The following is a 27,134-nucleotide window of genomic DNA, read 5'->3' as shown; positions in this document are numbered from 1 at the left end:
CCTCTCCGACATCCTTGTAGGCCCCTTTCAAATTTTGGAAGGCTGCTATGAGGTCTATAACTGAGACTGTCTTTTCTTACGTGATCAGGCCTGTCCTGGAGAATAAGCCTTTTCTTTTATGTTCTTGAGGTTAAAATACTTCAGTTTGACACAGATCAAGCTGAGGAGTGATATAAACTGTGTCCCTTAACAGCTGATCTTCTTATACATGAGTAAAATCAGTTACTAAGAACTCCAACCAATAAGTAACAGGCTGCAAACAGGGAGAGGGGCAACACTGATTTTGAACTAGCCAAGAAATCAGTCACATTGTGTACTTCAATTTTATACACAGGGCTTTTGCAAGGCACTGAATGATTTTCATGAAATAAAGGGGGTTTTTAATTTAGAACCAAATTTAAAGATAAGCACAGAAAATCAGGTTGTTGGTGGGTTTTTTTTTTTTCTTTTTAATAAGTGTTAGTTCATGGTGTCTCTAGGTGGATACGCTTTTATTGCAGGATATTAAACTTTTTGTTACTGAGATTTTGGTGGTGTATGCAACACACATTTCTGAGCAAATGACACTTCCTTATTGCAAGGGAGATCTTGGATCTGTTAATCAAACTTTCTTTAAACCGCAGAAGATTTCATCTGCTGCTTGTTCCATCAAGTCTCAGATGCCCATAACCTCATAACTCCCCAGGCATAAAGTACAAAAAAAGCTTATTAAAAACCATTGTTTTAGTTACGATGGAATTATTTATATTGATAGGAATATACACAATAGTGTACACAGTGCTAAATGTCACGCTAGTCTGTTAGCTTGGACAGCCAAATACATGCATAACTTTGAAGGCAATTAACAATTTTTTAATGTCTGCAGCAGCCAGCTATACTAGATGATACAGAAACAAGTCACATTTTTGAGAGTGTACAGAATGTATAAGAATCCAACCAGTATTTATATTTGAATCAAATTCTGTGAAATATGTTCTGCTAACCAAATATGCTCTCTGTTCATGCATTTTCACTTTTCAAAGCCTCACTAAGTGTGACATTTGTAAAACTGAACAAATTTATGTCTAGAGACTTGTAACGTCCAGATTTAGAACTTGGTTAGCTGGATTGTTTGCCTGGTAAAACCAGTCTCTGTGTGTTTGTGTGTGTTAATGAAAACCCAGACCAGCACCTGAGCAACCAGCAAACATCTGACAATCTCAGGGAGTTTTCTGTTTGCTTTAAAGCTGTGTTAATTAATACTGTGGTGGGGAAGCATTGCTGCTTTTCCCACATGTGGCCGTTATTTTAAACTATTTGCCTGAAGATGCTGGTTGAGCACCTCCCCTCCTTTTGATGTTTTGTTTTGGTGTGGTTTTGTTTTTTTGGTGTGTTTTTTTTTTTTTTTTTTTTGTTGGTTGGTTGGTTTTTTGGTGTGGTTTTTTTTGTGGTCTTTTTTTTCTGTTGTTGTTTTCTCTTTTCCATTTTTGTTATTTCTCCTTGTGACTTAAGAACTGCCATATGTGCTTTCTCCCCACTCAGAACTCTCCCTTTTAATTATTCTCTCTTGGATGATTTTCAGTCCATTTTACTTAGACGTCGTGCTTGTAATCCTTATGAGAAGCACTGCGAGTGAAAAGTGGTGCAGTGCCTAAACTAATAATCCTACCTGATGCATTTCTTTGCAGTGTCATGCCAGATCTGAGGATGTAAGTGATTCTGAAAAGCTGCAGTTTGAGACAGACAGGTTTAGCTGATGGGCTGTTATTTGACACAGCTAACACTGGTAAGAAGAATTAAGTGTGGTCTTTGGCTGGGGATCAAGTGAGAAAAGTAGAAAAGGAAGAAGTAGCAGGGCAAGGAGGACACGTCATCAGCAAGGCAGCTTGGCTGCAGACAGGTTGTTGGGGACTCATTAATTCTACAGTTCTGTACAAGTGTGATGAAAATTGATATTTGTAGTAACTTTTGAGCATCTCTATGAATACACAGTCTTGCCTGAAGTCAAATGATCCTTTGGCTTTGGGATGAATTATGTATCAGTAAATTAATTTTCTCTTTGGGTTGCAGAAACAGAAAAGGATGTCGCCTTTGAAAGAAATGAAGTCTAATCTCTTGTGTATCAGAATACTTCCATTTTCCCTGAAATTCCTCCTTGTTTGCCATAGTAGAATAAAAAAATTGCAAAATACATCATTTATAGCATGTCTGTTGGAATGTCTTTACAAAATCTTCAGTTTTTAAAAAAAGGCTCTTCTTCAACATTGCCTCACTAATCTGGCCATGCTGCTTCTTGAGCCAAAAAAGTGCTGGTTTTCGGGCTGGCTGTTCTCATCATCTTGGTGTAGATGGAGCTGTCTATCTCATTAAATAAACAACAGCTGAATTAAATAGGGTGTGATACTGAATGGTCATAAACTGTAATACTTCGAAAGGTCATGGGCAGTTCTGTTCACTATAAGCTGCTTGCAGTTGACAAAGCTGAGATAAAATACTAATTTACTCTTTTCCCCCTCCCCGCAAGAGGAGAGTGAGCTGTGCAGGATGTCTCCTTGGTACAAGACCAGATTTTCCAGAACACTCCAGTTGTTTCCAACTGGCAGTGCTATTCAGATGGATCCATTCTAAACACTCGCTTTTATTTCTGTATTTTATTGTGCTTGTCACCAAAAAAACCTCAACAAAAACCAAACCAAACCAACCATCCAACCAACCAAATTAGAATGTTTTGTAGAGTCTTTAAACATTTTAGGTGGTTTACTTCTTTATGTCGAATTGCCTTAAGATACTGTACCCATAGTTACAGTTGTTCTTCATGATTGGCCTGATTTTTCATTTTATAGACATTTAGCACAGACTTCTACTTTCTGTCACAAGTGTCCTGTCTTCACACAATCCCCCTTTTTGCTTCCCCATCAAACTTGACAGCTTTGAAGGCTCTGATGGAGCAAAAGCTTGTCCATTAGCTTAAATATATGCATGAATAGTGGTGTTAGCAGAATTAAGGCGTTTATATTTTTCAGTGCTGCTACAGTTAGAAAATGAGATGCTGCTTCCTCAGTGTTTAGCTGTACATTCTTGTGCCTGCTGCTGGAGCCAGATGACCCACATGCTGATGCATTCGGAAGTTTTCTGTTCGTGTGTGGAAAAAACATCCTACAGAAGTCAGCTACACAGTGTACCTTTTTTCTGTTTTGCTTAATGCACAAAAGGTTTGGAGTTGTTTGTAGCCTCTATTAATAGTGCATGACTAGTTCTAATCAAGGTGCAAGAATTTTCTCCTAATTTTTCAAATGCAAGTCTTAAAACCCCCCTCAGTCTTATCTTCTGCCATTTTGAAGTTCCAGCTACTGAAATCAAGTACACAAAATTGTCATCTTCCATGTTAAAAACAAATAAAAGTGGTGTTCTCTCATGGCTGAAGGAGAAGCTAGAAACTCACCTCAATCTGTGATATGAACTTGCAGAGAAGACAGCAAAGAAAAGACCATACAGTTGTACAGATATTTCAGGTTACAAAGTAAGTTTTATATATGTTGAGGTATTATTTATGATTTTTAAACTCTTCTCATAGAATCAAATCTAGAATGGTTTGGGTTGGAAGGGACCTTAAAGCTCATCTAGTTCCAAGCCTACTGCCATGGGCAGGGACACCTTCCACTAGACCAGGTTGCTCAAACCCCCATCCAGCCTGACTTTGTTCTTGTTCTTAGTACCATAGTTTGCATCTGCTGCTGAAGGTATGTATCACTGTTAAACCTGGATTGCTGCCTATACAGGTATTTACAGACTTAGTACTCACTGCAGTGAGAGTTAGACAGGCATCTGTAGTCCTTAAGAGATTCACAGATACCCCAATCCTGACCATTTGGTTTCAGAAAATGCATGTTATTATCAGAAATGAGTTGTAGTGAACATCTGTATTTAAAGCGACCTAGGGATCAATATGGGAAAGAGACCTACTCAACAGTTACCTATCTTGACTTTATGTCATGCTATGGTGTTAGAATTCTTAAATTTAAACACAATTATCATAGAATTTAGGAGTATCACCATAATAATCAGCAGGTTTGTGTATTTTCCTGCATAGAAGTCCTACTAATGTCTTCTGAGCTTTTTCCAACCAGGCTTCAGTTTGTTTGACTTTACAGGTGCGCAGATATTCCCGTATTTTGTTTATACTGATCCAGCTAGTTATTTGAAAATGTTTCTAAGTAGATTGTATCATATGAAAAAGTAAGGAACACATGATTTAGCACCAACCAGAAAACATCTAGGTAACACAGATAAATATGATTAGTAAACAGGGAGACATATATTGCCTGAACATAGGTAATATATTCACAGGGAGCCAGACCAGTCAGTGAATCACTACAGCTTGGAACTTCATCCTTATATACAGGGAGATTGACAGGTCGCCTCACATCACTTCAGAAACTAGACATACAACTTCCATAGCAACAAACATTATCTGAATCAATCAGGCTGAAAGGGACCTAGGGAGGTGTCTGGTCCAATCTCTTGCTTAAAGGAGAATCAGAGACGAGATCAGATCAGGTCGTCCTGAAAATCTCCCGAGGGTAGAGATTGCACAACCGCTTTCCACAACCTGCTCCACTGCTTAGCTGTCCTCAGGGGGAGAGTTCTTCCTAACATCCATCAGGAATTTCCTGTTTCAATTTATGCCCTTTTGTCTCTTGTCCTGCTGCTGTGAACTGCTGTGAAGAGCCCAGCTCAATCTCTTCCATCACCTCCCTGTGGGGTGATGGGGGTTGCAATTGAGTGCCCTTGAAGCCATGTCTGCTCTAGGCTGGAAAAGCCTCGGCCCTGCAGGTTCTGCTTGCAGGGCAAGCGCTTCAGCCACCAACTGTTTCAGTGCCCTCCTCTGAACCTTCTCCAGTTTGTCAGTGTCTTTGTTGTATTAACGGGTGCACAGCTGGATGCAGTATTTCTGATAAGGTCTAATGACTGCCAGGTAGAGTGATTAACCCCACCCTTGATCTGCTGCCAGCGCTATTGTCAGTTGTCTTTGCTGCAAGGATGCAGCAGACTTACGCTCAACTTGCCGCCCACCAGCCCAAGAGGTTTAATGCGCAGGTCGTTTGTATCTGCACAGAGCTAGAATGTCCCTAGGTTTCCAAGTGTTGATGGTGTTGGTGTAAACATCCCTGACAAGCTTCCTTTGGAGAAAGGTCTGAGTTGGAAATGCAGCTGGGTGAGGATGTTTCAGGGAAAAGATAGGAAGAGCTCTTGGTTTAAGGCATAAGCCTTTGGGATACATGCTTGCACAAAGCTGAAGGGAGCTGGTTCCTGAGCAGTGTGGCAGGTACGCAAAACTGCTTTGTCACAATAGTTTCCATTTCAGATTTGCATAGTCTAAAAGAACGCTGGGGCATATGTATTTATGCCGCCTCACTTTCACTGTTAACTTTTCCTGAAGGATAAATAGGTAGTTGTTTCTTAAGTGCCATGAACAACGCATATTTCACGGCCTCTCCCTCTCACTGAGGCCTAGAACTTGGCTAAGGTTTTTGATTGTCATCGGAGTTCAAACATAATATCTTCTTATTTATAGTAAGTAGTGATTTTCTCATAGTATTTTCCTGTGGTAAATGGCATTTTGTTTTGAAATGAAAGGCCTGTGCCTGTCTTGCCATGTAGCACCTGGATCTACACGTGCGAAACTTTCTAGCTTGGCAGTAGGAAGGTAGTGGTGATACCTGGATAGTGCTGCCCTTCCAATTCCAATAGGTCGTACCTGCCCAGGACAAGTGGAACATGAGCAAAAACGTGTACAGCATGGAGCTCGTTTTGATCATGTACCTGTATGCGCATCTTCATGTTCCGGTATAGAGCCAGAAGGGATTGTGACAGCCTCACAGTAACCCATCTCCTCCCCAGTGGCATGTGACTGCTACATCTGATCAGTGCCCAATTGTTTGCAAAGAGTTTACCAGGCAAACGTAGATGCTGTGTTGGCTCAGGGGGTATCTTAAACCAGACTGTTATTTTTCTGTTTATTAATCATTCAGAAGTCATCAACACTTTTTTGTCACTGTTACTGTAGATAAATCACTTTATTTTTGTAGTTGGTACATGTTGTTAGGCAAATTTGCATGGATCATTTCTGCAGGGCTTGATAATAATCTTTCAGCCGATCACAAGAGCCTGAATTTAAGATTGTCTGGAAAAATACAAAACTTGTTTCTGCACAGGGCCAGAGTAAAACTTTTCAGTGCATCTTGTTCAGAATTCATTTTCTCAAACGTGATAACCACCCTCGTCCCCACACCGCGACCGGCGCGGAGACCCTTCCGCCGAGTTTCCCTCCAAACACGGGAATAGTTTGAAGCCGGCGACCCGAGCCTGGAGCAGCCGAGGAGCTGGTTTGTTCTTCTGCCTTTTCACCGTTGTTCCACACCGGTGTGAGCGCCGCAGCGGGAATCACAGCCGGGGCCACTCGACGGCAGGGCTGCGATCACGGCGGGGTGTGGAGGCTCCCCCGCCCGGCGGCCGGGAGCGGCCCTCCCGGGCCCGAGCGGCGGCTGGCACGAGCCGTCCCGCTGCCGGCTCCGCCCCGCTCCCTCTGCCGGTCCCGTCCCGGCGCGGCCTGCCGGAGGCCTGCTGCCGCCGCAGCCCCGCCTGCTGCCGCCGCGCGGGGGCAGTCCCGCGCCTTCCGCTCGCCACTCGGGGCAGGGGCTGTGATCGAGACCGGGGCCGGAGCCCGAGCCGGAGCCGGAGCCGAAGCCGGAGCGGGCGGGACGGGCGGGACCGGCGGCCGGGGAGAGGCGGGGAGCAGGTGGTGCGGACGGTGCCTGGTAAAGGGGCGGGCGCGGCGGCGCGGGTAGACGCTGTTTTCGCTCCGCCTCCTCCACCTCCGCCTCCGCCTCTTAGTGCGGTGGTGGCGGGCAGGGTCCGCCTGCGGCCCCGAAGCTCCTCGCCAAAGCGCCGCGGCCTCTGCTCCCTTTTTTTCCGCGATCGCTGTCCGGTCCCAGCGCGATGTCGGGCGGCGCGGCAGGCGCCCCCAAGCCTCTCCCGTCCTCCGGGCCCAAGTCTCTGCGGGAGATGCCGCATCCCTTGGCCACGTCTAGCAGCGAGGAGATGGGGCCGGCGCTTACCCCTAGCCCCGACCTCCTCCTGCCCCGCAGCATCGCCGACAAGGTACGGCCCAGGGGGCGGGGGTGCGCGGCTTTGGGAGGGGTGTCTGCCCTTGCAGGGAGCAAAGGGAGAAGGGTCGTGTATGTGTGTGTGTCCCTGCCACATCCCCTTCCTCGGATGCATCCCCGGCTCCCCGCAGGGAAGTGAAGCCCTGGGCGCAGCTGACATCCATTGCAAGAGGCTGAGGCTAATCAGGAGGGCGAAGACACCCGGCGTGGGGACTGCAGGCACCGTGTCCGCGAGGGACCACCTGGAATACCGGTGCTCCCACTGTCACCAGAGTGGCTGCGTGAGGCAGGGTTTTACTGATTGTATCTTCCCGTGGTTCATACCCTCTACAGATGGGTCTGAACGCTTCAGGAATTGCTCAACTCCCTCACAGTCTCCTTCCTGTAGCCCTAACGGGAGCCTTGGGGCTGCTGTTGTTTCCTTACTGCCGAGCTTGCCGTTATTTTGGCTGTGATTGTCCTCTCCGTAGCTGAGCTCCTGTTTGCTTCTTCACAGCAGTGTAAGATGGAAAGGATGCTGTTGCAGGAACATCTGTGACAGCTTTCCCTTCCCTAGCTCTGGCATGTCTGCGGGACACTAGCAGGCTTCGTAAAGTGCTTTGCCTGTGTGTGGGCCTTGGATGTGATAATTCCGGAATGTGAAAGCAGCAGTAGCAGCACGGCACTGCTGATACGTTAACTACACTTGCAAGGACTTGATATGTCTGTGGGCAGAGTTCCTGAAGTGTCTTAAGGTCGGATTTCCTGGGAGCAAGGGCTGCAAGAGGCGAGATTGGCTTGAAGCTTTATAGTAAGCTGTTCTGGGGCAGCTCGTGTGTGAATAAAGTGCTACAGAGCTACATAGGAAGCAAGAGGTACTTCCTATGGCAGTTGCCCTGGACAGTGTGGAGCTCCTTCTGGGAAGGACAAATCTGCTAGCCTCCAAAAACGTTGGGGCTGCCCAGCAGTATCTGGTGTGTATCTTCCATGTTCTAGGGAAATGAGTCAGGGTCGTCAGGCTTCTTCCATGTGTCAACTGTGCTGCACAGATTCAGCACATGTTCCTGCCCAGATCGAGGACCCCCTCCTCAAACATTTGCCCACTGTTGTACAAGTAAGAAGCCAGGCTTACCTTCCCTTTGTGGACGTATGCCTTCATCTAAGAAACTTGGCAAAACGTTGACGGGTGTTACGTGATTAAGGTGAGGGTAGGAATTGTGGAGTCTTTTGTCTGTGATAGACTGGATTTACTCATGTAATGAGGTTGCTGTCTGACCAACCTGTAGCAATAGGAGTTGCTCTTTGTGGGTCCTTGTGTGGTGGTGGTACTGTACTCTGTTAGCACTGTCTATCCACGTTCTGTGTAGCTAGTAAAAAGCGCTGTTCCGAAGAATAGCACACACCCTATAATGTCTTTCCTTAGCTATACTAAGGAGCTTTTTGCTTCTGGAGCTCAAGCAAGCTCTTCTCTGCTTTACTGCTTTGAGGTGTCTAAGAAGTATATCAACATCCCTAGTAATCTGGAAGCAGAAATAACTCTTTAGCCTCAGGCTGTGGTCAGCTAACTTCTCATTGGTGGAAAAGTTTTTGCCGAGTTTTTCTACAAGCAGCACAGGTGTGTAGCCCGTGCTAGGACGGTTCTGTTCTGGTACTTTGTGTCAGAGAAATACTCCTAAGGGGAGAGCAAAAAGGGGCTGACGTAAGCCATTTTTAGACCTGAGAGCAGTTTTGTGGTTGACCTGGAAATGGCACCAGGGTAATGAGCCTTGCAGAATAAAAGGATTTCCAGTAGGAAGAGAGAAGCATTCTTTTTTTTTTTTTTTTTTTAATTTTTTTTTCCTTCTAGCTGAATTAGCAGAAAAAGCCAAATGCCTGATCTTTCTGGTGGAAGGAGTCCAAGAGCTCTACTGTGTGAGGGATGTCCCTTCTGCTTAATACCTGATGCACTGGCAAGAAAAAAAAGTGATCTGACTTCTTTCCAGGTTTAGGAAGAACTGGTGTTCCTAACTTTAAGGCATTAGTAAACTTTAACCGCTTGCACTGTGTGTTTCATAGTCTAGAAAGTGAGTATGGTAAGTGGAGGTAAATATGTAAAACTGTCTTTTAAGTGGTTAGTATGTCTCTTGGTCTTAAGCTGTGGTGGTGGGTCATTAATCTTTTGAAAGGCTGGCTCACTAATCGACTGACAATGTGTGGATAGCTCCAATAGTTGGGTAACAGGAGGCCAGTATTCAAGTCTGACTTGGGCTTAAAGCTCTACAGCTGTTCTTTATTGATTCTTGAATAGGAACTGTGCTCATCTGCTCTGTTGGCCTTTCCAAGAGGCTTTCTAGAGAGTCTGGTGGAGATTAGCACCACAGAAGTTTGGGACAAAGTCTCCAAAGTTTCAGAGTGCCTCTGAGTCATTACACTTCTGTAAAGACCACTGTCCATAACCTGGCCTGTACTAAGACACTTCTCTGGCAGAGGAATTGTGGCAATGTCTGACCCGTCACCATGCAGTGGATAACTTTCTTTTTCTGGGTGTTTCTTACCAGCTCTAAGCAAATATTTCCAAAACACTGCTGCAAGATAAATGTGGCAATGCTCCGAGGGGAGAAAGTGCAGAAGTAATGGAACTGCCCATAAAGCAGTGCTTCAATTTCCACTGCCATAGATGTGCAGCCTGCAGTGGTTGAACCTTTAGCATCACTGATTTGCTTTCTTTAAGGCCTCTTTTCTTTGATTTTTTTGGAGCTACTCAGTAAGAACACTGATTTATCCTGAGTCAGGAACACTGCCTATGTGTCTCCTGTTGGGTTTTGATACAAATGTGGGAATAATCTAGTATCTTAGACCCTGACTAGTTTTGAAGTCTCATGAACCTTTGGTTGCTGTTTAAGAGCAGTGGCTAATGCTACTAGAGCAGTACGTCATGGGAAAGAGAAGGAAAACTTGTGCTTTTTCTATGGCTTCCCTGGTTCTACATAGGCTATTTTCAAGTTTTCTGAATCTTATGAAAAGAGCTGCAGAGCTTTCATTGTCTGAAATAGTGTCCTCATCCTGACTTGGAGAGAACACTTTTAAGAGCCAGGAAACCTTGACTTCTGAGCAGCATCTAATGTATTAAATGAAATGGACATTTCTGGCTAAGTACTTGGCTTTCACAGCAATTCTGCAGCAAACATGAAACACTTGAGTTGTAGATTAATGTCTCTGAAGCATTTCTGTACCAGCCAGATCTTTCTATAATTGTCTTTCTGTTCCCCTCAAGTCTAATTGCATTAAACATCATTTGTCCTGATACCTGACCACCATCAACTTTTATGAACTTATTTGGAGGCTTTGCCCTGCTAGCCTCCCAGTAAGGAGACAGCTAAAGCTGAACCTAAGCAATAGCCCCCCCCCCCCGCCCTTTTTTTTTCTGTTAAATATATCTATCTATTTGGTGAGAGGGAAACATGCAGGAGGAAACAATCCCACAGGGTACATGACTAAGTCCATTGCAGAGTTAGCTATCTAAAAAGAGTTCTTGCTCTCTTACAGAGCTTTGGAAAGGCATACAAGGTAATTGAGATCTGCTTTTCAGCGCAGATCCTCTGCAGAGGAGGGTAAGACAAATGAGGAAGTGTCAGTGAGACCTTCTTTCATTTTTTTTCCCTTTTTTTTAAAAAAAAAAAAATAACAAAAAAACAAACCCAGAAACTTCTGCTTGCATGTGACTGCTTGACTCCAGTTCACTTGTCACTTTTGGTAGCGAATCTGCAGTGTGCACTAGGACAAACACTTTGACACTGAGGCAGAAAAGGCATTAATGCTTTTCTGAGTTCAGAACCGAAGTGAGAAGTAGATGGTATTCTGCTGTGTGATTGTACCTAAATGGTTGTGTAAGTATGGTATGACTCAGGATGCAGCCTCACTGAAGCTGTGCAGATTTAATAGCACACTGCTAATAGTGTTGGAAGTGCCAGGCTGTGCAGAATTAGGAGGAAAGTATTCTGTATGGCTTACTCAGGCTGTCCTCTGTCGACTGTGGTCCTTGTAGACCCTCTAGACTTCTGAGAGTGTCTTCTTAACAGGATAATGCTGGCTGTTCTTGGTATGGTTTGCCTTGAGACAGCAAGGCAAACTGATAGGGTTCTGACTCCCAGTACTGGTTTCTTGCCTGGCACTCCAAAAGCTTTTATATCCCACCTGTCCTAGGGCTCAGACTGCCTTGTCTTTTGTCAGGCATCTCTGATGACCTGATAGTGTACTAAGTGTGCCAACTACCAATAAGCTGTTCAACTTTTCTTCTTTGAAGATGCGCATGCCTTGTATTTGGCTCTGTTAACACTGGGCAGCTGAAGTGAGCTCTAAGGCAGTTTTGCACATGCTATATCAAGCAGAGCTTATTAAATACCAGGCTTGCAATAAATACACAGCTTGAATTTGCTAATTCATGGAGATGGATGTTAAAACACCTACTGCAAACTTCTGATTACCAGCTGAAAACCATTGCTTGCATGCTTGCTCATCTGCTTCCAAACTACAACCCTGGTGAGCCCCTAGGCCTGAATTAGCACTTGATCAAGTATTTATACTTGTTGTGTTTGCTGGAGTGCTGATACCTAGCACTTATATTCTGGAAGGGAGCCTGGCAGCTCTCCAACAAAAAACATACCAAGAGTCTGGAGAGCTACTTCCAGCCTCCTTGGGTCCTAGTTTATAATTATTGCTCTTAACTTCATCCACCCACAGATGAAACCAGTTTGCAGTATAATATGAAAGCTTAAAATAGGTCTGCCTGAGCTTCTACAAACCTCTTCTGTGACTACATGAGAACCGTTGGACCAACACCATGTATTGCTTTTAAAGCAAGCTGGAGGAAAATTCTCAGTCTTGGAAGAGGGGCTACAGAAAGTCAGGAACTGAAGTTGATGAACTTGTGAAGCAATGTCAGTGTGAATGAGTTGATCTTGGTTCCAATCTACAGGAACACAGAACTGACAATCACAGATGAGTTGAAGCTGGAAGGCATCTCTGGATATCTTCTAGTTCAAGCCTTTGGCTCAGAGCAGGGCTAGCTAGAACAGGCTGCCCAGGGTGCTGTGAAGCTTTTGAATATCTGGGCAACCTGTTCCTGCATCCAGCCACCTGCAAAATAAAATTTCTTTATCACGTTTAAATAAGACTTCCAATATTTCAATTTGTTCTGTTGGATCCACTGAAAAGAGTCTGTCACCGCCTTCTGTAGACCCTTCCACCAGGTATTTATCCATATAAACATTCCCTGAGCATTCTTCTTTCTAGGCTGTTGGCCTCCTTTGCTATGAGACATATTCTTGGCTCACGGTCAGCTTTCAGTCAGTATCTGGTGTGTGGTGTGGATTTTTTTGTGGTTGGTTTTTTTTTTTTGAGTTTTTCTTCTGCATTTCAGAAGGAAAGCCCCCAGCACGTGCTGCTGCTACATGGAGTTATTCCTGCTAAGTGCAGGACTTTGCATTTTCTCAGGTTGAGTTTCATGAGGTACTGTCAGCCTGTTTCTCCAGCCTGTTGAGGCCCCTCTGAATGACAGCTCAACCATCTGATGTATCAAGTATTCTACTCAGTTCTGTACCCTCAGCACAGTTTCTGAGGATGTAGCCTGTCCCATCATTTAGGCCATTAATGAAGGTGTTAGAAAGTTGTGGCCCTCTTACTGTCTGCTGCTATACTCCTCTAATGACTGCCTTCCAGTTGGCTTTTGTGGGATCACAACCCTTTGAGCCCAGCAGCGAGTCATCTCTTCATAGCAGGTGTTGGTTAAGCATGACTTCCGTGAAGTCCATGGTGACTTCTCATCACCATGTCTTTCGTGCCTTTGGAAATAGTTTCCAATATTTGTTTGATCACCTTTCCAGGGACTGAGGTAAGGCTGACCTGCCTGTAGTTCCCTGTATCTCTGTTCTGGAAGACAGGAGTGACACTTAGTTTCTTCTAATCTTTGGGAGTCTCCCCTTGTCGCCATAGTAAGGACAAGGTAATTGAAAGTAGCATTAGAGTAGCATCATCCAGCTCCCTCCGCACTTGCAACTGTCTCATCATGGGTTTATGTCAGCCCAGTTTATTGAAATGCTCCCTGACCTGGTCTTCCTTCACTGATGGTGAGTTTGCATTGTTCCAGACTTTTCCACTGGGCTTTCAGGCCTGCAATCCCTGAATGCTAGTCATCTCAATAAACACTGAGGCAAAGAAAGCACCAAGTACCTCAGTTTTACATGTGTCCTTTGTCATCATATCGTCTGCCCCATCACACCTGCATTTTCCTTGTTCCTTATTTTGCTGATGATGTTTCTGTAGAAACCTTTCTTGTTGCTGTTGTCATCCTTTGCCAGACTCAGCTCCATACCACTGAATCCATCTCTGCATGCTCTGACAGTGTCTCTGTATTCCTCCTGGGTCAACTGTGCCTGCTATTTCCTTTTCTTATGCTTTGTTTTGTGAGTTTAGTCAAGAGCTCTGTGTTCATGCATGCAGGTTTCTAGCCACATTTTCTTGGTTTTCTGCTTATTGGGATGCACCAGTTTTGACGTGGGAGAGATGTTCCTTAAAAATCAACTAATTCTCCTGTATGCTTCTCCTAGCAGATCCCTGAACAGGCCCAAGTCTGTTCCTTGGAAGTCTGGGGTTGCAATCCTACTCTTTGCTTTGCTGCCTCCTCTTGGGATCCTGAGCTCCCAGAAGCTCATGCTTCTGTGGCCAAGGCAGACCCTGACTTCACATCTCTGACCAATTCTTCCTTCTTTGTAAGACTAAAGTTCGGCAGAGCATTTTGCCTCATTAACTTATCAGTCCCCTGTGCCAAGCAGTTATCATCAGTGCCCTTCAGAAACCTTCATATTGATGTCACCCCCAGCAAATACTGTAATTCAGGCTGCCCATAAGAACCTGTGAATATGAGGCTTTTTCCAGTAATCCCCTGTCCTTGTCTGCAGAAGTGCTTGAAGGACACAGGAATATTGCTTTCCACCTAGGACAGTAGCATTGCTAGTTTGGTTGAGCTGTCTCTTAACTGTTTCAGAATTCATTTGTTTATGAAGCTGTTATCCTGGCTTTTTTGAAATCTGTGGTTGTCTTTCTCCCAGTGACTGCACTGAATGGCAAGGTTATGTTCTGTGGTAGATATGTTACATTACTGAACCATGGTTCTTAGGCCAGGAAGCTTTTAGGTACAAGCAGTCTGCTACATGTTTCATTAGTGGGCCATCAGCTCTAGAAGGCTGAGCTTAGTTGTTGTCTTGTTTAAAGGAACTGCTGTCTCTTCTGTTGCACTGTGTGTGTGCACACATGAACAGCTCTTTTGTAGTCTCCTAATTAAGAGAACGGACTCAAACCTAGCATGGCTTTCAGCTCTACCCACAACCAAGCTGCTGGCTGAATCCATTTCCTCTCCCATAATTCTGGTAACTACAACTGCTTTTTCTAGCTATTTCATCTTTCAAACTCATATCACTCGTATAGGTTAATACTATGCCATCTCATTGAAGATAGCGTTTTTCTCCTTTCTGCTTGTGAGCCGCTCTAGGGTTTGTTGTAGAAGCACATACAACATCACATTAATGTGCTTGATTGCAGTCATCTTCATTTAAAGCATGCTTACCAATAAAATATTATTTCTGTAATGGTATCTCACACCGTAGGTGCTCTAGTACTGTCGTAAAACTGGTTTCCTATGTCTAAAACTGGTCTCTTTGATCTGCAACTTCCCAGTACAGCGAGTTTCTCTGGAACTGGCAGTTCCCATCTCTTCTGAACAAGACGAATGATAGCTAACATTTGATTTGGGACAAACACGTGCACCAACATAACTGTCTTAGTACCGTTAGGTTTCTTTTAATCTTTCCATCTGGTGAAACTGAACACAGCTTCTACTGTATCAGAATATTATTACCTGTGGTTCTTATTTCAACATAATGGAGGGAGTGGTATACTTGGAGGTTGGGCTTGGTGTTCAACTGATGCTTAAGCTTTCATAACCTTTTCAGCAGGGTTGCTTCATACTTAACGAGACAGAGTGTTAAGAACAGATATTCAGAATGTATGTGGAGGAACCTGGTTCTTCAGCAGATTTTCAGAAGGATGAGTCTTGGCAATAACTTGTCAGCCATGGTGGAAGAAGTTATGCTTGGTGGTTGGAAAGAATCCACTGCGCTGCCTGTGCTGGAATGCCTCAAACCTACCCGAGATGCTGGATGCTCTCTGAGATCCTTCATGAGGAGAAAGGAATAACCAGGTTAAGAACCTCTCTTTTTACAGCTCTGTGGACACATCATTCTCCTGTTGGTGCCTCAGGGGTTCATGATAAGCCTTGGGCAGTACCTGCCTGTAATTAATAATGAGAGGGACAGAGGATAAAGATGGAGGGTTTCCTACTGACACACTGTGATCTGGGAGACATCAGTTCCTAGGCTGATGTGCAAACTACTGTCCCGGTGTCTTCTGGCACTGTGAATTACTCTCGTGGTATCTCGAACAGATCGTCTGGCTGTCACATTAGCCAATCGCTTCCTTATCTGGAGAGACTGGTTTCTGTAAAGTAGGTCGAGAGACAAGACAGAAGCTTTTATGTGAGACTTAACTCAGTGCTGCTACATAATAAAATCTACTTGAAACACCTAAGCTGCAACTCTGAGATTGTAACTTGCATGTTCCTTCAGTGTGCAGAAGGCAGTGCAGCAATTAAAAACAACATTTGACCTTGTGTAATTATCAGAAGTAACTTCACTGAGGCTTGTACTCTGCTGACCTTGAGCAAGGTGTTAAATGCTGAGCTTTTTAGCTGTGGCTGACTTGCCTTTTGAGCCCAGGATGCAGTACAGCTGAGATTCTGTGCTTTTATGGCTGGGGAAAACTGCTTCCACTGCTACGATGAAATGGTGGCAGAAAATGCTGCCTTGGAGGTGGTGACAGTTGTGACCCTGAAGTAAGAGCTGAGTGAATTTGCTTTTATTAACAATTTATGCTTAGTAAATCATCAAAATACCATGGGGAATCTGTTCCCCTTCCAGGTAATGTTCACTGACAATGAGGTAGCTGCTAGAAATAGTGTGATGAACAGTGACTCTTAATGAGCTAGCATTCCCAATGCCAGCCCAATTTAGATGGGTTATTGATGGATGAATTTATGTGGCATGTTTTATTTTCTAAATTGAGAGGGCAGGGGGTGGAAAGAAGTGTTGCTTTCAGCTGTAGGTGATACTATAATGGCAAAACTATTGATTATCAACCAGATACTTCAGAAATCATGAAGTATTCTGTCTGATTAAGTTTGTAGATGACATAGGTTAGTGGAACTAGCTGAAATTGTTCCGAAAATAAAGGCAATAATAAAAAAGCAAGACATACAACAGCAAGGAAAGTGCTCAGCCAAGAGCTGTATTGAGAGTGGTCTTCAAAGCATAAATTCCTTTGGGGAACAGCACTATCTTATAGCCAGTTCAGAGCTTCTACAAAGCAATCAGCAGCAGGTGAGGAGTTACTGTGGAAATGAAATAGATGGTGTCTCTCACCCCTAAAGATGGGCTTCTGTTGGACTCAGGTTTGTGGGTTTATGTATCTTAGGTTGAAAAGAGCAGTACTGGCATGTGTGAGCAAAGACATCATGAAAATGTGTGGTACTCTTCAATGCAGGAAAATGAGCAAAAAGCAAACAGTGGCTGGATTTTCTTTCTTCTGGATGATACCCTCAAATTAAGGAGCACAGACCCTACTAACAACCTCTCTGCCTGTCTTGGAAAATTAACAGTTGCAGTGGTCCGTAGTGTTATTAATGGTGGATAGCTCACCGCATTGAAGCATACGCTCTAGTCCTGATTCTTATTTAGTCTGTGCTCCAGCTTCAAGCTGAATTTAAGTCTGAAAAAACAAGCTTTTTTTAAACCACCTAATGCTGTGTATCTGAAAGCAGCTATTAGCCTCTCATAGACAAAATAGTAGGAAGAGGTGAAGCTTCTCTGTTGTGTTTATGGGGGAAGCTGTTATTACATTGGTTCAATGCCCTGCCCATATGGGAAACTGTTGCCTTAACATTGCTTCAGTGGAAGCAATCTTGCAGTATCCTTCTGAAGAGCCTCTTAGGATATAAAAAACTTGGTCTTAAAGTTTGTCTTCCTAGTTGGCCTCACTTTACCAGTGCGCTTGAGTGATGTGATGTGTTCCTTGGGAAGGAATATACTGCAGTGCAGGTATTGCTCAAAGGCAGAGAAGCCTCTTCCCCCTCGGTGCTGTGGATGGTGCTAGCAACAGCTACTTTTGACTAGCTTGGTGATGAAAGTGCTGACATGTGGCAATGGTTAAGTGGTAAACTACCCAAACAATACTCAAACCCATGCTTACCTGGGTAGCACTAGCACCTTTGCTGTAGCTTTTTAGATCATAGAAGCATAGAATAGTTAGGGTTGGAAAGGGCCTTAAGATCATCTCTAGTTCCAAACCCCCTGCCATGGGCAGGGACACCTCACACTAAACCATGTCACCCAAGGCTCAGATGCTAGAATAAGGCAAATTGCAAGTGGAAATCTTGGATGCTGCCAAGGCAAAGCTGTGTTTTGGATTATTGCCTAGAAAATCCCTGTGAAAATATAATCAGTACTGTTTATTACCAGTGGTCAGCTTGATCTCTTCAGGATTTGCATGCTGATTTTCAGTCTCCTGATTAGCTTGTTCCTGGTTCAGTATACTTCACTTGAAGCTATGTGTGCCAAATGTGCATTGTGCCACAGTGGCTGTCTAGGAACATCTAAATGTATTAGTCTATACATCTTATGCCTTGTTTCTTCACTCCATCAGTCTCTATAGATATGAGGGAATACTGCATGGCTGCTTTTCCTCACTTGCTCTGCTTAAAGTGAGGGACTGAAGTGGTCATAGTGTGTGGGGTTTTTTGGTGTGTTGTTTTGTTTTGTTTGTTTTTCTTACTTTGGTTATTTTACCTCTCTGGGAGCAAATATCTTTCTACCTGAAAGTATCTTGTTTGTCAGCAAACATGGTGGAGGGCTAGCTAGTAAATTGCACCTGAGTAAACTGACCTGGAGAGCTCCTCCAAAAGCACACTCCTGCAGCTCTTCCAGGCTTCGAGGTGAAAATACAAGTTCTTCCCTTTGAACATCTCTGCCTCACTTGCGCAGTGATGTCTTTTCAGTCTGACTGGCTGTCATGAAACTTCCACTGATCTTGTATGGGGAAATGCTAATGCAACTCATCTGAAACAGTGAGCACAAGGAAACCCACATCGTAGTGCAGCATGGAAGTATATTCTTGCTTATTTAAATGAAGTATTCACCAGGATACTGCGGTGTTTTCCAGCTCTCTGTTATTTGTTTCCTTCTTGTTTCTACTCTCTGCTTCTCCCCATTATTTTGCATCTGTTCACATTTAAAAATTACAGTTTGCTTTCAAAATCATCTCAGCCAAATAGGCACTTTGGTGACACTGGATACCTAGATAACTGATGCAGCTAAACCTTTTTCTAGAGAGTGAATGGGAAAAAACTGTTGCTCAGTATTTTTGAAAAGCTGTAACACAAAGCTGTATGTCTCCAGGAGAAAGCAGTTGAGTTTGAACAAGCTTAAACTATTCCATCTATAATCAGATGTAAATCTGGCTTCTTGGATTGTGAATGACTCCTAGTCATATGCTGGATTCAAGTTTTCCTGCTTATGGTCTGAATCCTGGCTGCTGTTTTGCTAGTTACAAGGTCACAGCTCAGGTTCAGAAAATAGAGCTTTAAACAAAACACTGGGTGTGTTAGGCTTGTTCATTAATGAGGTGCTCTTTAGCATATTAAAATGGGTTATGTGATGTTCGTGTGCACACAGGTGCAAAAAAAGCCTTTTGACCTTTTGGGCACAACATAGCACAGTAAAATGGTTGATTACATGTTTATTACATCAGGTTAAACATCTGTGAGATGCCTCTCATGAGCCTTATTTTTTAGAATGCAGTCTGAACCACATCTAGCTTTAGTGTGACAGCTCCCCTTCCAGACTACAAAAAGAGGCTACCCTCTTAAGGACTTTGTGAGAAGACAGACATATAGCCAGACTGTATGAACAGATGGTCTGATGTGGTCTTGACATCTTATAGTGACACCCCCCTCTATCCCCATGCACGGGAAGGTAGAAACTGAGCAGTATTAGTAGCTGAGTCCTGGAAGCCTTCAGCAACAGAGGTAGGAGACGGCTTATTGCTCTTCCTGAAAATCCTGTTTGCAGGAAATGCTTCTGTGCCCACATTCTTGCTCTGGTTGGCTTAACTACGATGACTTATGGGAAAACAAACCGCAGTGTAAAATAATCCATCCTATGAAACTTGGCTGTTAGCCTCAGGAAAGAGATGGGAATGCTATGACCTGCATGAGAAGTCTTGGAAAGCGCTCTTGTCATATAGAGTCTTTTCGAAGCTTGTTCCAGTCTTTCTCTGTCCAGCCAAAGTGCAGAGAAACACTACTGCAAGTATGATACCTTTGTAAGCAAAAGTGTAAGTTAGGTCTTGAGCGGTACCAAACTGTATGCTCTTAAATCAGCTGCTGTATCTGAAATTCTTATTTTTTTTTTCAGGGATACTGAGGAGTCTGTCTCCAGACAACTCTGACCTACAGAGCAGAAATGCTAGTTTGTGATGAGCACCAGAACAAAGTCATCAGACATGTGGCTTGGCAGCATGCTGTGCTCTGACACCTATTTAAAATATCCTGACAGCAAATTGATCCAGTCTTTATCTAGAGGCTTTTTGGTTAGATGTGCAGAATACCAGTGGTACTACTGGATCTGTAGAGGTGTGACGCGGGCCAGGAGTGGTATGCATGTCCCATTAGAGTTGAGGGCTTTCTGCCCAACACTGCAGGGCTCACAAACTTGCTGCATAATAGTCTCCATGTCTGGGAAATAAAAGATCTGGACGGTGCTTGGTCCTCAATACCCAGCACTGTCCTTCCTCTGCTGGCACATTTCTAGGTAAGAGCAAAAACTTCTTTGGGCTTGGTCTGTATTGCTCTTAAAATAACCTCAACCTTGCAGTCTGATTTTAGGTGATTAATGTAGCGGGAAACACTCGCCTCTTTTGAGGTAATAATCTTGTTTCCTGTGAGTACGCCTACACATACTATGCTCTTTCCCATTAATGGAGAAGGATGTCAGGAGCTGGTGTACATGTGATTACTTACCCCTTCCCAGGAGGGTATGTCCTTCCTTAGAAGTTGATTCTTGCAGTTGTCCAACTTCAACTGATCCACAAACAAGACAGTGCTAAATGCAGAAACGTGATACTTCCTCCTGGGAATAATTAAGGGGTTTGGAGTTTAACTGTGGGCTTTTTGTTTGTGTGGGTTTTTTTGTTGTGGTTTTTTTGTTTGTTTGTTTGTTTTGTTTGTTTAATCTTGTAGAGCAAAACTGCCTTCTTAGCCTGTCTTCCCTTCTGTGTTCAGAGCATTCTCCCTTCTCTGCAGCCTGGATCTCTACTTCTGTTACTTATAGTAGCTGCCCAAAAACATGTGCAAGAGAAAAGGACATGCAGCATCTCACATAAGTCTCAGATATGTGTAGAGAAGCAAAGTGGACCTCTATTAGCAAAGTATGATGCTGATACCTGATAGAGAATAATACTGAACAGATGTGAAGGGGACACAAATACCTTTTGTTCCCTTGTTCACTATCTGAGGAGAAATGTAGGTATTTCTCTGCAGCTGGTCTTGGGTTATTGTTTTGTGCAGACTGAGATTTCAATATACAGATGCTCAATGAGATCTTCTAGTAGGATACTGTGCTGTCAGTGACAGATGAACTGATCTAGATGGACTGGAGGATGCAAAGGTGCTTTCTGTGCCTACACAGAGCTGACCCGTGTACAGGCCAGTGACAGAGAACTCTATAAACAAAAAAACCTGCTTTTGAAACCTGCTGGGATGAGCCGAGAAGTGCTACGAGCAGGTCTTTGACAGCAGAATTAATGCAAACTTTTATAGTGTTCTTGGGAATATTTAAATCTAAACCTCTTTAGTTTTCTAGTCACCAGCAGCAGTTCTGCTATGGCTTATTGTTGAGTACTGATGGTACAAAGGTAAGGCTGCTCCAAAAGTCAGCTGCAATCATTGTGTGGAATCTTTGTCCCCTCAACATGGCTGTATCTGTGGTTGTGTCTCTCTGGGAAATGGATGGCAGAAAGCAACAGAATGCCTTGAAACACAAGGGCAATGGTACAGCACTCTGAATTTCAGAAAGGAAGCAGTGAGGCCATCGTAGCGTGGGCCTGGCTGTAAGGTCCTCGAGGTAGGCACGGATATTTGGGGTTAAGCACTCAACTTGCCTCTGAACAGCAATATTGCTCAATGTCTCTGTCACCTGATACTTGTTGAATGAGAGCTTTGTGCTTGCAACACCAGGTGGTTTCAGGCTGACCCTTTGCAGAAATGAGTTTATCTGTGCCTGTAAGTCTTAGCTGAACCACCTCTTCCACTGCATGGACTACTGCTTAGACATCAATGCTGCCTGGTTAAGCCGTACGCTTGCTAAGGCAGGATAGCTGAAAACATTCCAACTGTAGAAGCTGAAGTATTGTCTAGCTGTATGTAACTCAGCAGGAGATTGCCTGATCTTCACTTGACAATAAACCAATGCCTACAGAATTTTAGAACCGTTTTTAGCTTTGAAGGGTTGAATCCTGGATGCTTTCTTTGCTGTGAGAGCACTCGGGGAGGTGGCTATCCAGAAGACTGAATGCCAAGCTCCTGAGGTTTTACTTTATGTGAAGCCAAGCTGCTCCACAAATCCAAAGTCTTGGAAAATCTCCTGAGAGATTGAAGGAGGGAGAAGGTGACATCAGCTGGAAACTTCCTAATTCATTTTGCATCTCACATGTAGACTTCTAGTTTATGAAATTCAGATGAATTTTAAACTGGAATGAAGTGAACTTCTTGATAGATTTAGTATCTGTTTCTGGGTAAGCTAACTAGTCAAGGTGCTTGGGCTGCATAATACAACAAAAGAATGTGAAGCTGCTTCCTTACCAGATAGCAGCCTGCATAGTTGGCACAGCTTATGCATTTCCAACATAGGCAGTTAGTTCCTAGCTGCCCTGTGTTGTAAGATACCAGACATGTGCTGCTGGAGTCATCTGATCTCATGTATCCATAAATTTGGGCATCTTGAGGAATCCTGAAAAACCCATAGGAATGCATGGAGTCTGTCTGTAGGTGCTTGTACAACTGTGCACAGAAGCCTAGTATTTAACCAGTAGATCATGAACCTGGAGGTCTGAATGTTGCATTGCTTCTGCTATAGGTTGTGATACAGACTGTACTGGAACTTCACCTGTCCGGCTTCATGAGCTGGTGACAAAGCTTTGAAACTGGCCTGGGGAGGTGAGGGACAGAGGCTAAGGATTTTGCTCTTTCGTTTAGAAATAGCTGTGAAACTTGAGGAACTCTTCATGAATACTCTCTAAGACTTAAAGAATGTCTTAACAGAACTTGTCCTCTGTTCTATCTGCCTGACTGCCAGAAGCAGCCTCCTCTCCTCCCTGCTGTGGGACTGCTTATGTTCGTGGCATGTTCTGAGGGAAACAGAGGCTGTGACAAACAGGGGTTTTTTTCTTGTGTGAAGGGCTTTGTGAGCAATAGGTACTTGCTGGAAGTTGGACTGTGCTGATATCTGATAATGCAGATAGGTGCTTAATGACAGTGGATGAGCAGATGCTTGATGCGCTAAAGGTGAAGCTGATGCTTGAATCTCTGGCACTGAAGTCAGGCTCATACAACACAAGTAATACTAGTTAGTACTTCAAATGCTTGTGGGTGTGTAGCTACACTAACAGGTAGAAATGTAGATGGCTACAGCTCTCCTTCGTGCCAGGCTGTGCAGGACATACTCCTCTTTCTATGGTAAAAGCAGACTAGAATAAGATGATGCAGTCTTGCTTCACTGCTGCAAAAAATCCTCCAAGTGCCATAGAGGAAAGCCAGGGCCAGTTAACATGATTAGGAGGTGCTCTGCTGAAAGGATTACAGCCCGAAACAACTACAGTTGCTAGGCCATCTGCTGTAACTCTTCAAAGACTACCTTTTTCTAGCAATAGCAAATACTTCAGCAAATGGATTCTGCCTGCTGCTAAATGAAGGTACAGCAGTCATAAGCATTGTTCCTTGTGCAGCTAGGTAGGAGGCTCCACCCATTATGAAGGACACACAGTTAGCTTCTAACTTGGCCTTCAACTACTCAAAACAAGACAAGTAGGAAGGTGTGATGCCAGGTAAGGGTTCTGCCATCACAGATGAGACAGTATAGCACAGTAGCACTTTCAGTGTACACATCCTCTGTCCTTTGCCTCCCCCCCTGCCCAGCTAGCAGCCGTTCTGCACCTGGCCTGAATTTGTCCAGGAGCTTCACTTGATCTAGATTTGGGGTATTATATCCAAGGCTTAAATGAGGTAAAACTGTTATAGCCTTTGTTTTAAGGGCTGAGACATTCCACAGGACCCATGACTGCTGGAACACGCTCAGATAGATTGAAGTGGATTCTAGCCTTCACAAACCTCTGCTAGGACATACTCAAATAGTTTGAAGCAGATTCCAGCCTTCATAAGTCTCTGCTGTTCTTAAAAAGTGCAAGACATCCTAGTATGATACTGGTAATCTACCATCTGAGTTGGTGAGAAAAGTAGCTAACTTTATGCTGGTGACTGCAATCTCCATCTTTGGTCCTTCCTCCAGATGATACTGAGTTTTCATATTTTAAGCAGATTCCATTATTTTCTTTAAAATCTCTTTTGGAAGGCTTTGCTACAAGTTTTTCAGATCTCCTGTGCAACCAGGCTTAAGCTGTTTCTGCAAGTTAATTCATTTCCATACTGGAAGCTTAGAATTTGACTGGCTGCATTTCTGGCACAATTGTCATATACTAATGCTTATTGCACATGGGCAATGATGATCTGTCTTTTCCTTTTGGAAACAGGAACAGATTTGTCTACAGCTACTGCAGCATCCCAGGGTTTGCTTTGCTTTTTACTCTGCTCAGCCAAATCCTCCTGTCTAGCTGAACTGCAGATTTTCTGAAGCCATCTGCTGCTGCTAATCTTATCCTGTCTTCTGCTTATTCTGTTTGTGTAACTCCAACTGAACTCCTTATCTGCTGAGTTATTGTAGCATTGCTTCTTCCTGTTGTACATGCTCTTGATATGTTGAGTCTGAGCCAGATGCTTTTGTATTTCAAACTGTCTTCCTCATGTATGAGCTGGCAAACTGTGCCATTCCCATCCTGCTTCTTTGCCCTCTGAAAAGAGCACTTGTGTGCCTACCTTCTATTTCTTGCTCACTTGCCATTTAAATCTGAAATCTCTCATCTGTTGGCAGCCACTTCTGAGCATTAGCTGGGAGAATGCATCTGACCTCTCTGTTAGTAGGATGTTAGTTTAGATTATAGTTTTCCCCAAATGTCTAGGCTGAAGACTTATTATTCTCCCTGCTTCATAAGGCAGTCTTCAAAGTGAACAGCAGTACTACACAGTGCTGCAGGATTGCAACAGGGCTGTCTGTGAAATCCCAGTATTCCCATGATGTGTTTGTGATGAAGACTGTAGGAACTTAGCCTTGTTCTTAACCATTGTCAAAGGCAGAATAGCTTTAACTTGAAGCTCTCACCTGTAATTCTGAACCTGTGAACAAAGGATGACTTCTTCTGAAGACAGGGTCTACCCATGTCCAGCTGGAACAAAAGCTACAATTGCATAAAGAGCACTGATGGACAAAGAGGATCTTAGCTAAACAGGACTGCTTTGCTAAGATTACACGTTTCATCTAACCATTTAAAGACCATGTGAAGTTAGGGCTAAGCAGAAATTCCAAAACTAAGCCACTTCAAATTAACATGCTACTTAGCTGTAGTGATATTTCGTTGTCTGGCAGAGGAGCGTTTGTCCTTACAAGGGAAACACTCTGCGGATGAATATATTCTTGTGCTACTAGTTAAACACACAAAACTCTTCTCTTCTATGACAAGAAGAGCCATGGATCTTGGGACTTTCTAATACTGTTGTTAGATGTTCCTATGTACTGTAAAGCTTGTCACATGCTGTCAGCTGTCTATGCTATGACACCAGAGAAGAGAACACATATGAAGTTGCTGTGATGTTTATGCAAAGTGGAGTAATCACTAGCTGTGTTGAGTAGTTGGTCTAGATCAAAGTGTGAGACTGGAAGGTGTGGGAATGTACCAAGTTGGCTATAAAGCATTTGATTTGTTATTTGCTTGCCCTTTTTTTTTTTTTTTTTTTCCCTGCTGCTGAGTCAGTTTCAAAGAATTAGAGACTTTCCAAACCCTTGTGTGTCTCTTCCTAAAATAGCCACTTGCTGGTTCTTTTAGCCTCTGTCTTCCCTAGGCACTGAATGACAGTCTTGGACTTGGAAGGGTGGGAATGAGCACCTCTCCAAGCAAAACAGTTTCAGTTAGCCTTAGGATTCCGAAAGGGAGATGTTCATACACACTGATGCTGGAGTGTATGATCTGTGACTATCCTGTAGTGCAGTGATGGCAATTCAGTCTGACTTCTCTCAACATGTTTGGAAGTTGATAGACTGAATGGGAAGCCTTTGACAAGGTGATTATCCTTCTTCCCCTACTATAGGAGTGTTCAGTGGTGGAGGCTGCATTCCAGGTGTCTGAACTGTTGTCACTTTGCCTGAAGCCTGTCCTGTGAGTAGGTCTCTTGATTTGCCTAGCTGTTTTGTTTTCAGAGTCTTAAGTTTGTTCAGTCTCACCAGGAACTGTTGGTTCGGCAATAATTCTACTTCGTCATGAATAGAAACTAATTTGTGCCGTATTAAGTGGTAGTATGTGTGGTAGTATTTGTGCAGTATTAAGTGGAGGTATGGTGGTAATGTGCTTTCTCTTATACTTGAAGAACAGCAGAACAATCTAATACTCAAAGCCGAGACCTTAGGGAATTGACCAGGTGTCCTGGAAAAGGGTGATCCTTGGTGGTGCTGAAATAGATAGCCCTGATAAAAGATAGCCCTGATAAATAAATATCAGTGAAGCTTGTCAGTGGCATCTTTGAAAATACTGTGCTTTACCGTGAATCAGTTCATTTATTAAAAACCTGCTGGTTTTTTCTCTCTGATACAGGATCTCAGTCTACCCAATGGTACACCTGTGGACACTTCTAGCCCAGCCTCCTCATCATCTCTCCTCAACAGACTGCAGCTGGATGATGACTTGGATGCAGAAACTAGAGACCTCTTTGTAACTGTTGATGATCCCAAAAAACATGTGTGCACCATGGAGACGTATATCACATACAGGGTTACAACAAAGGTACAAAGCAACATTCTCCTTTTCTAGTACAGTATTCTCTGAGGCAGTGTTTCTAGGGCATTTTCTGGATGTCCCTTGCATTGTGTTTCTTTGTGTAAAGGACAAGAACTGAGTGTCTTCTAGCGCCTTGTGAATGTATTGATTGCAGCTGTGATTTGCCATAGCAGAAATGTTAACTACTTCAATATATGAAGTTATGCAAAACTTTTAACATGTCAACTTAGATTTTTATATCTGACACTTAAACAGAACTATTTGTCAACTTGCAAGGCCAGTTTCTTTCACCAACTTGTAAGTTCATATAAAGTAATCTGACACCCAACTGGTCTGAGTTACCTCCCCTGAAGGGCAATGTGCCTTGTTGATTCACTGTTTATCATCTCACATTTTGTGTCTACCCTTCTCTGAAATGCTTTAAGCTGCTTGTTTTGTTTACCATGCTTCCTCTATCTGCCACTTACCTGAATCTAATCTTGATCGTAAATTGTAAACTAGTTTCTTTGCAGTTGCTGGTACAGAAGGCTGTACAGCTGCTGCTAAAACTAAGTAGCCTAAGAATGCTACTGTCTACCAAAAGAAATATGCTGGAGTTTTTTTCAGCATGTGTTGTAGTTCACTCATTAATGCTATTTCATTCCACTAATAGGAAAAGTGATCTGAAAACTCCATGCTTACAGCTGGAACATTAATTTCTGTTAACTATCTTGC

General features: G+C 43.5%; 1 protein-coding gene across 1 annotated transcript in view; it reads left to right on the top strand.

Annotated features, from left to right (window-relative positions):
- Positions 1-6,978: 6,978 nt before the first annotated feature.
- Positions 6,979-27,134, top strand: part of SNX30 (sorting nexin family member 30) — a gene marked incomplete at its 5' end in the record, with an annotated part of 43,070 nt that continues 22,914 nt past the window's right edge. The window contains 2 exons of the mRNA XM_080637608.1: positions 6,979-7,140; positions 26,238-26,426. Coding sequence (XP_080493734.1) covers positions 6,979-7,140; positions 26,238-26,426 — 351 coding nt within the window. The remainder of the gene's footprint in view (positions 7,141-26,237; positions 26,427-27,134) is intronic.

Source organism: Psittacula echo (genome assembly GCF_963264785.1).
Source record: "Psittacula echo genome assembly, chromosome: Z".
NCBI classification, from domain to species: domain Eukaryota; kingdom Metazoa; phylum Chordata; class Aves; order Psittaciformes; family Psittacidae; genus Psittacula; species Psittacula echo.
Note: the sequence above shows the minus strand (reverse complement) of the source record. Positions and strands in the feature narration are given on the sequence as shown.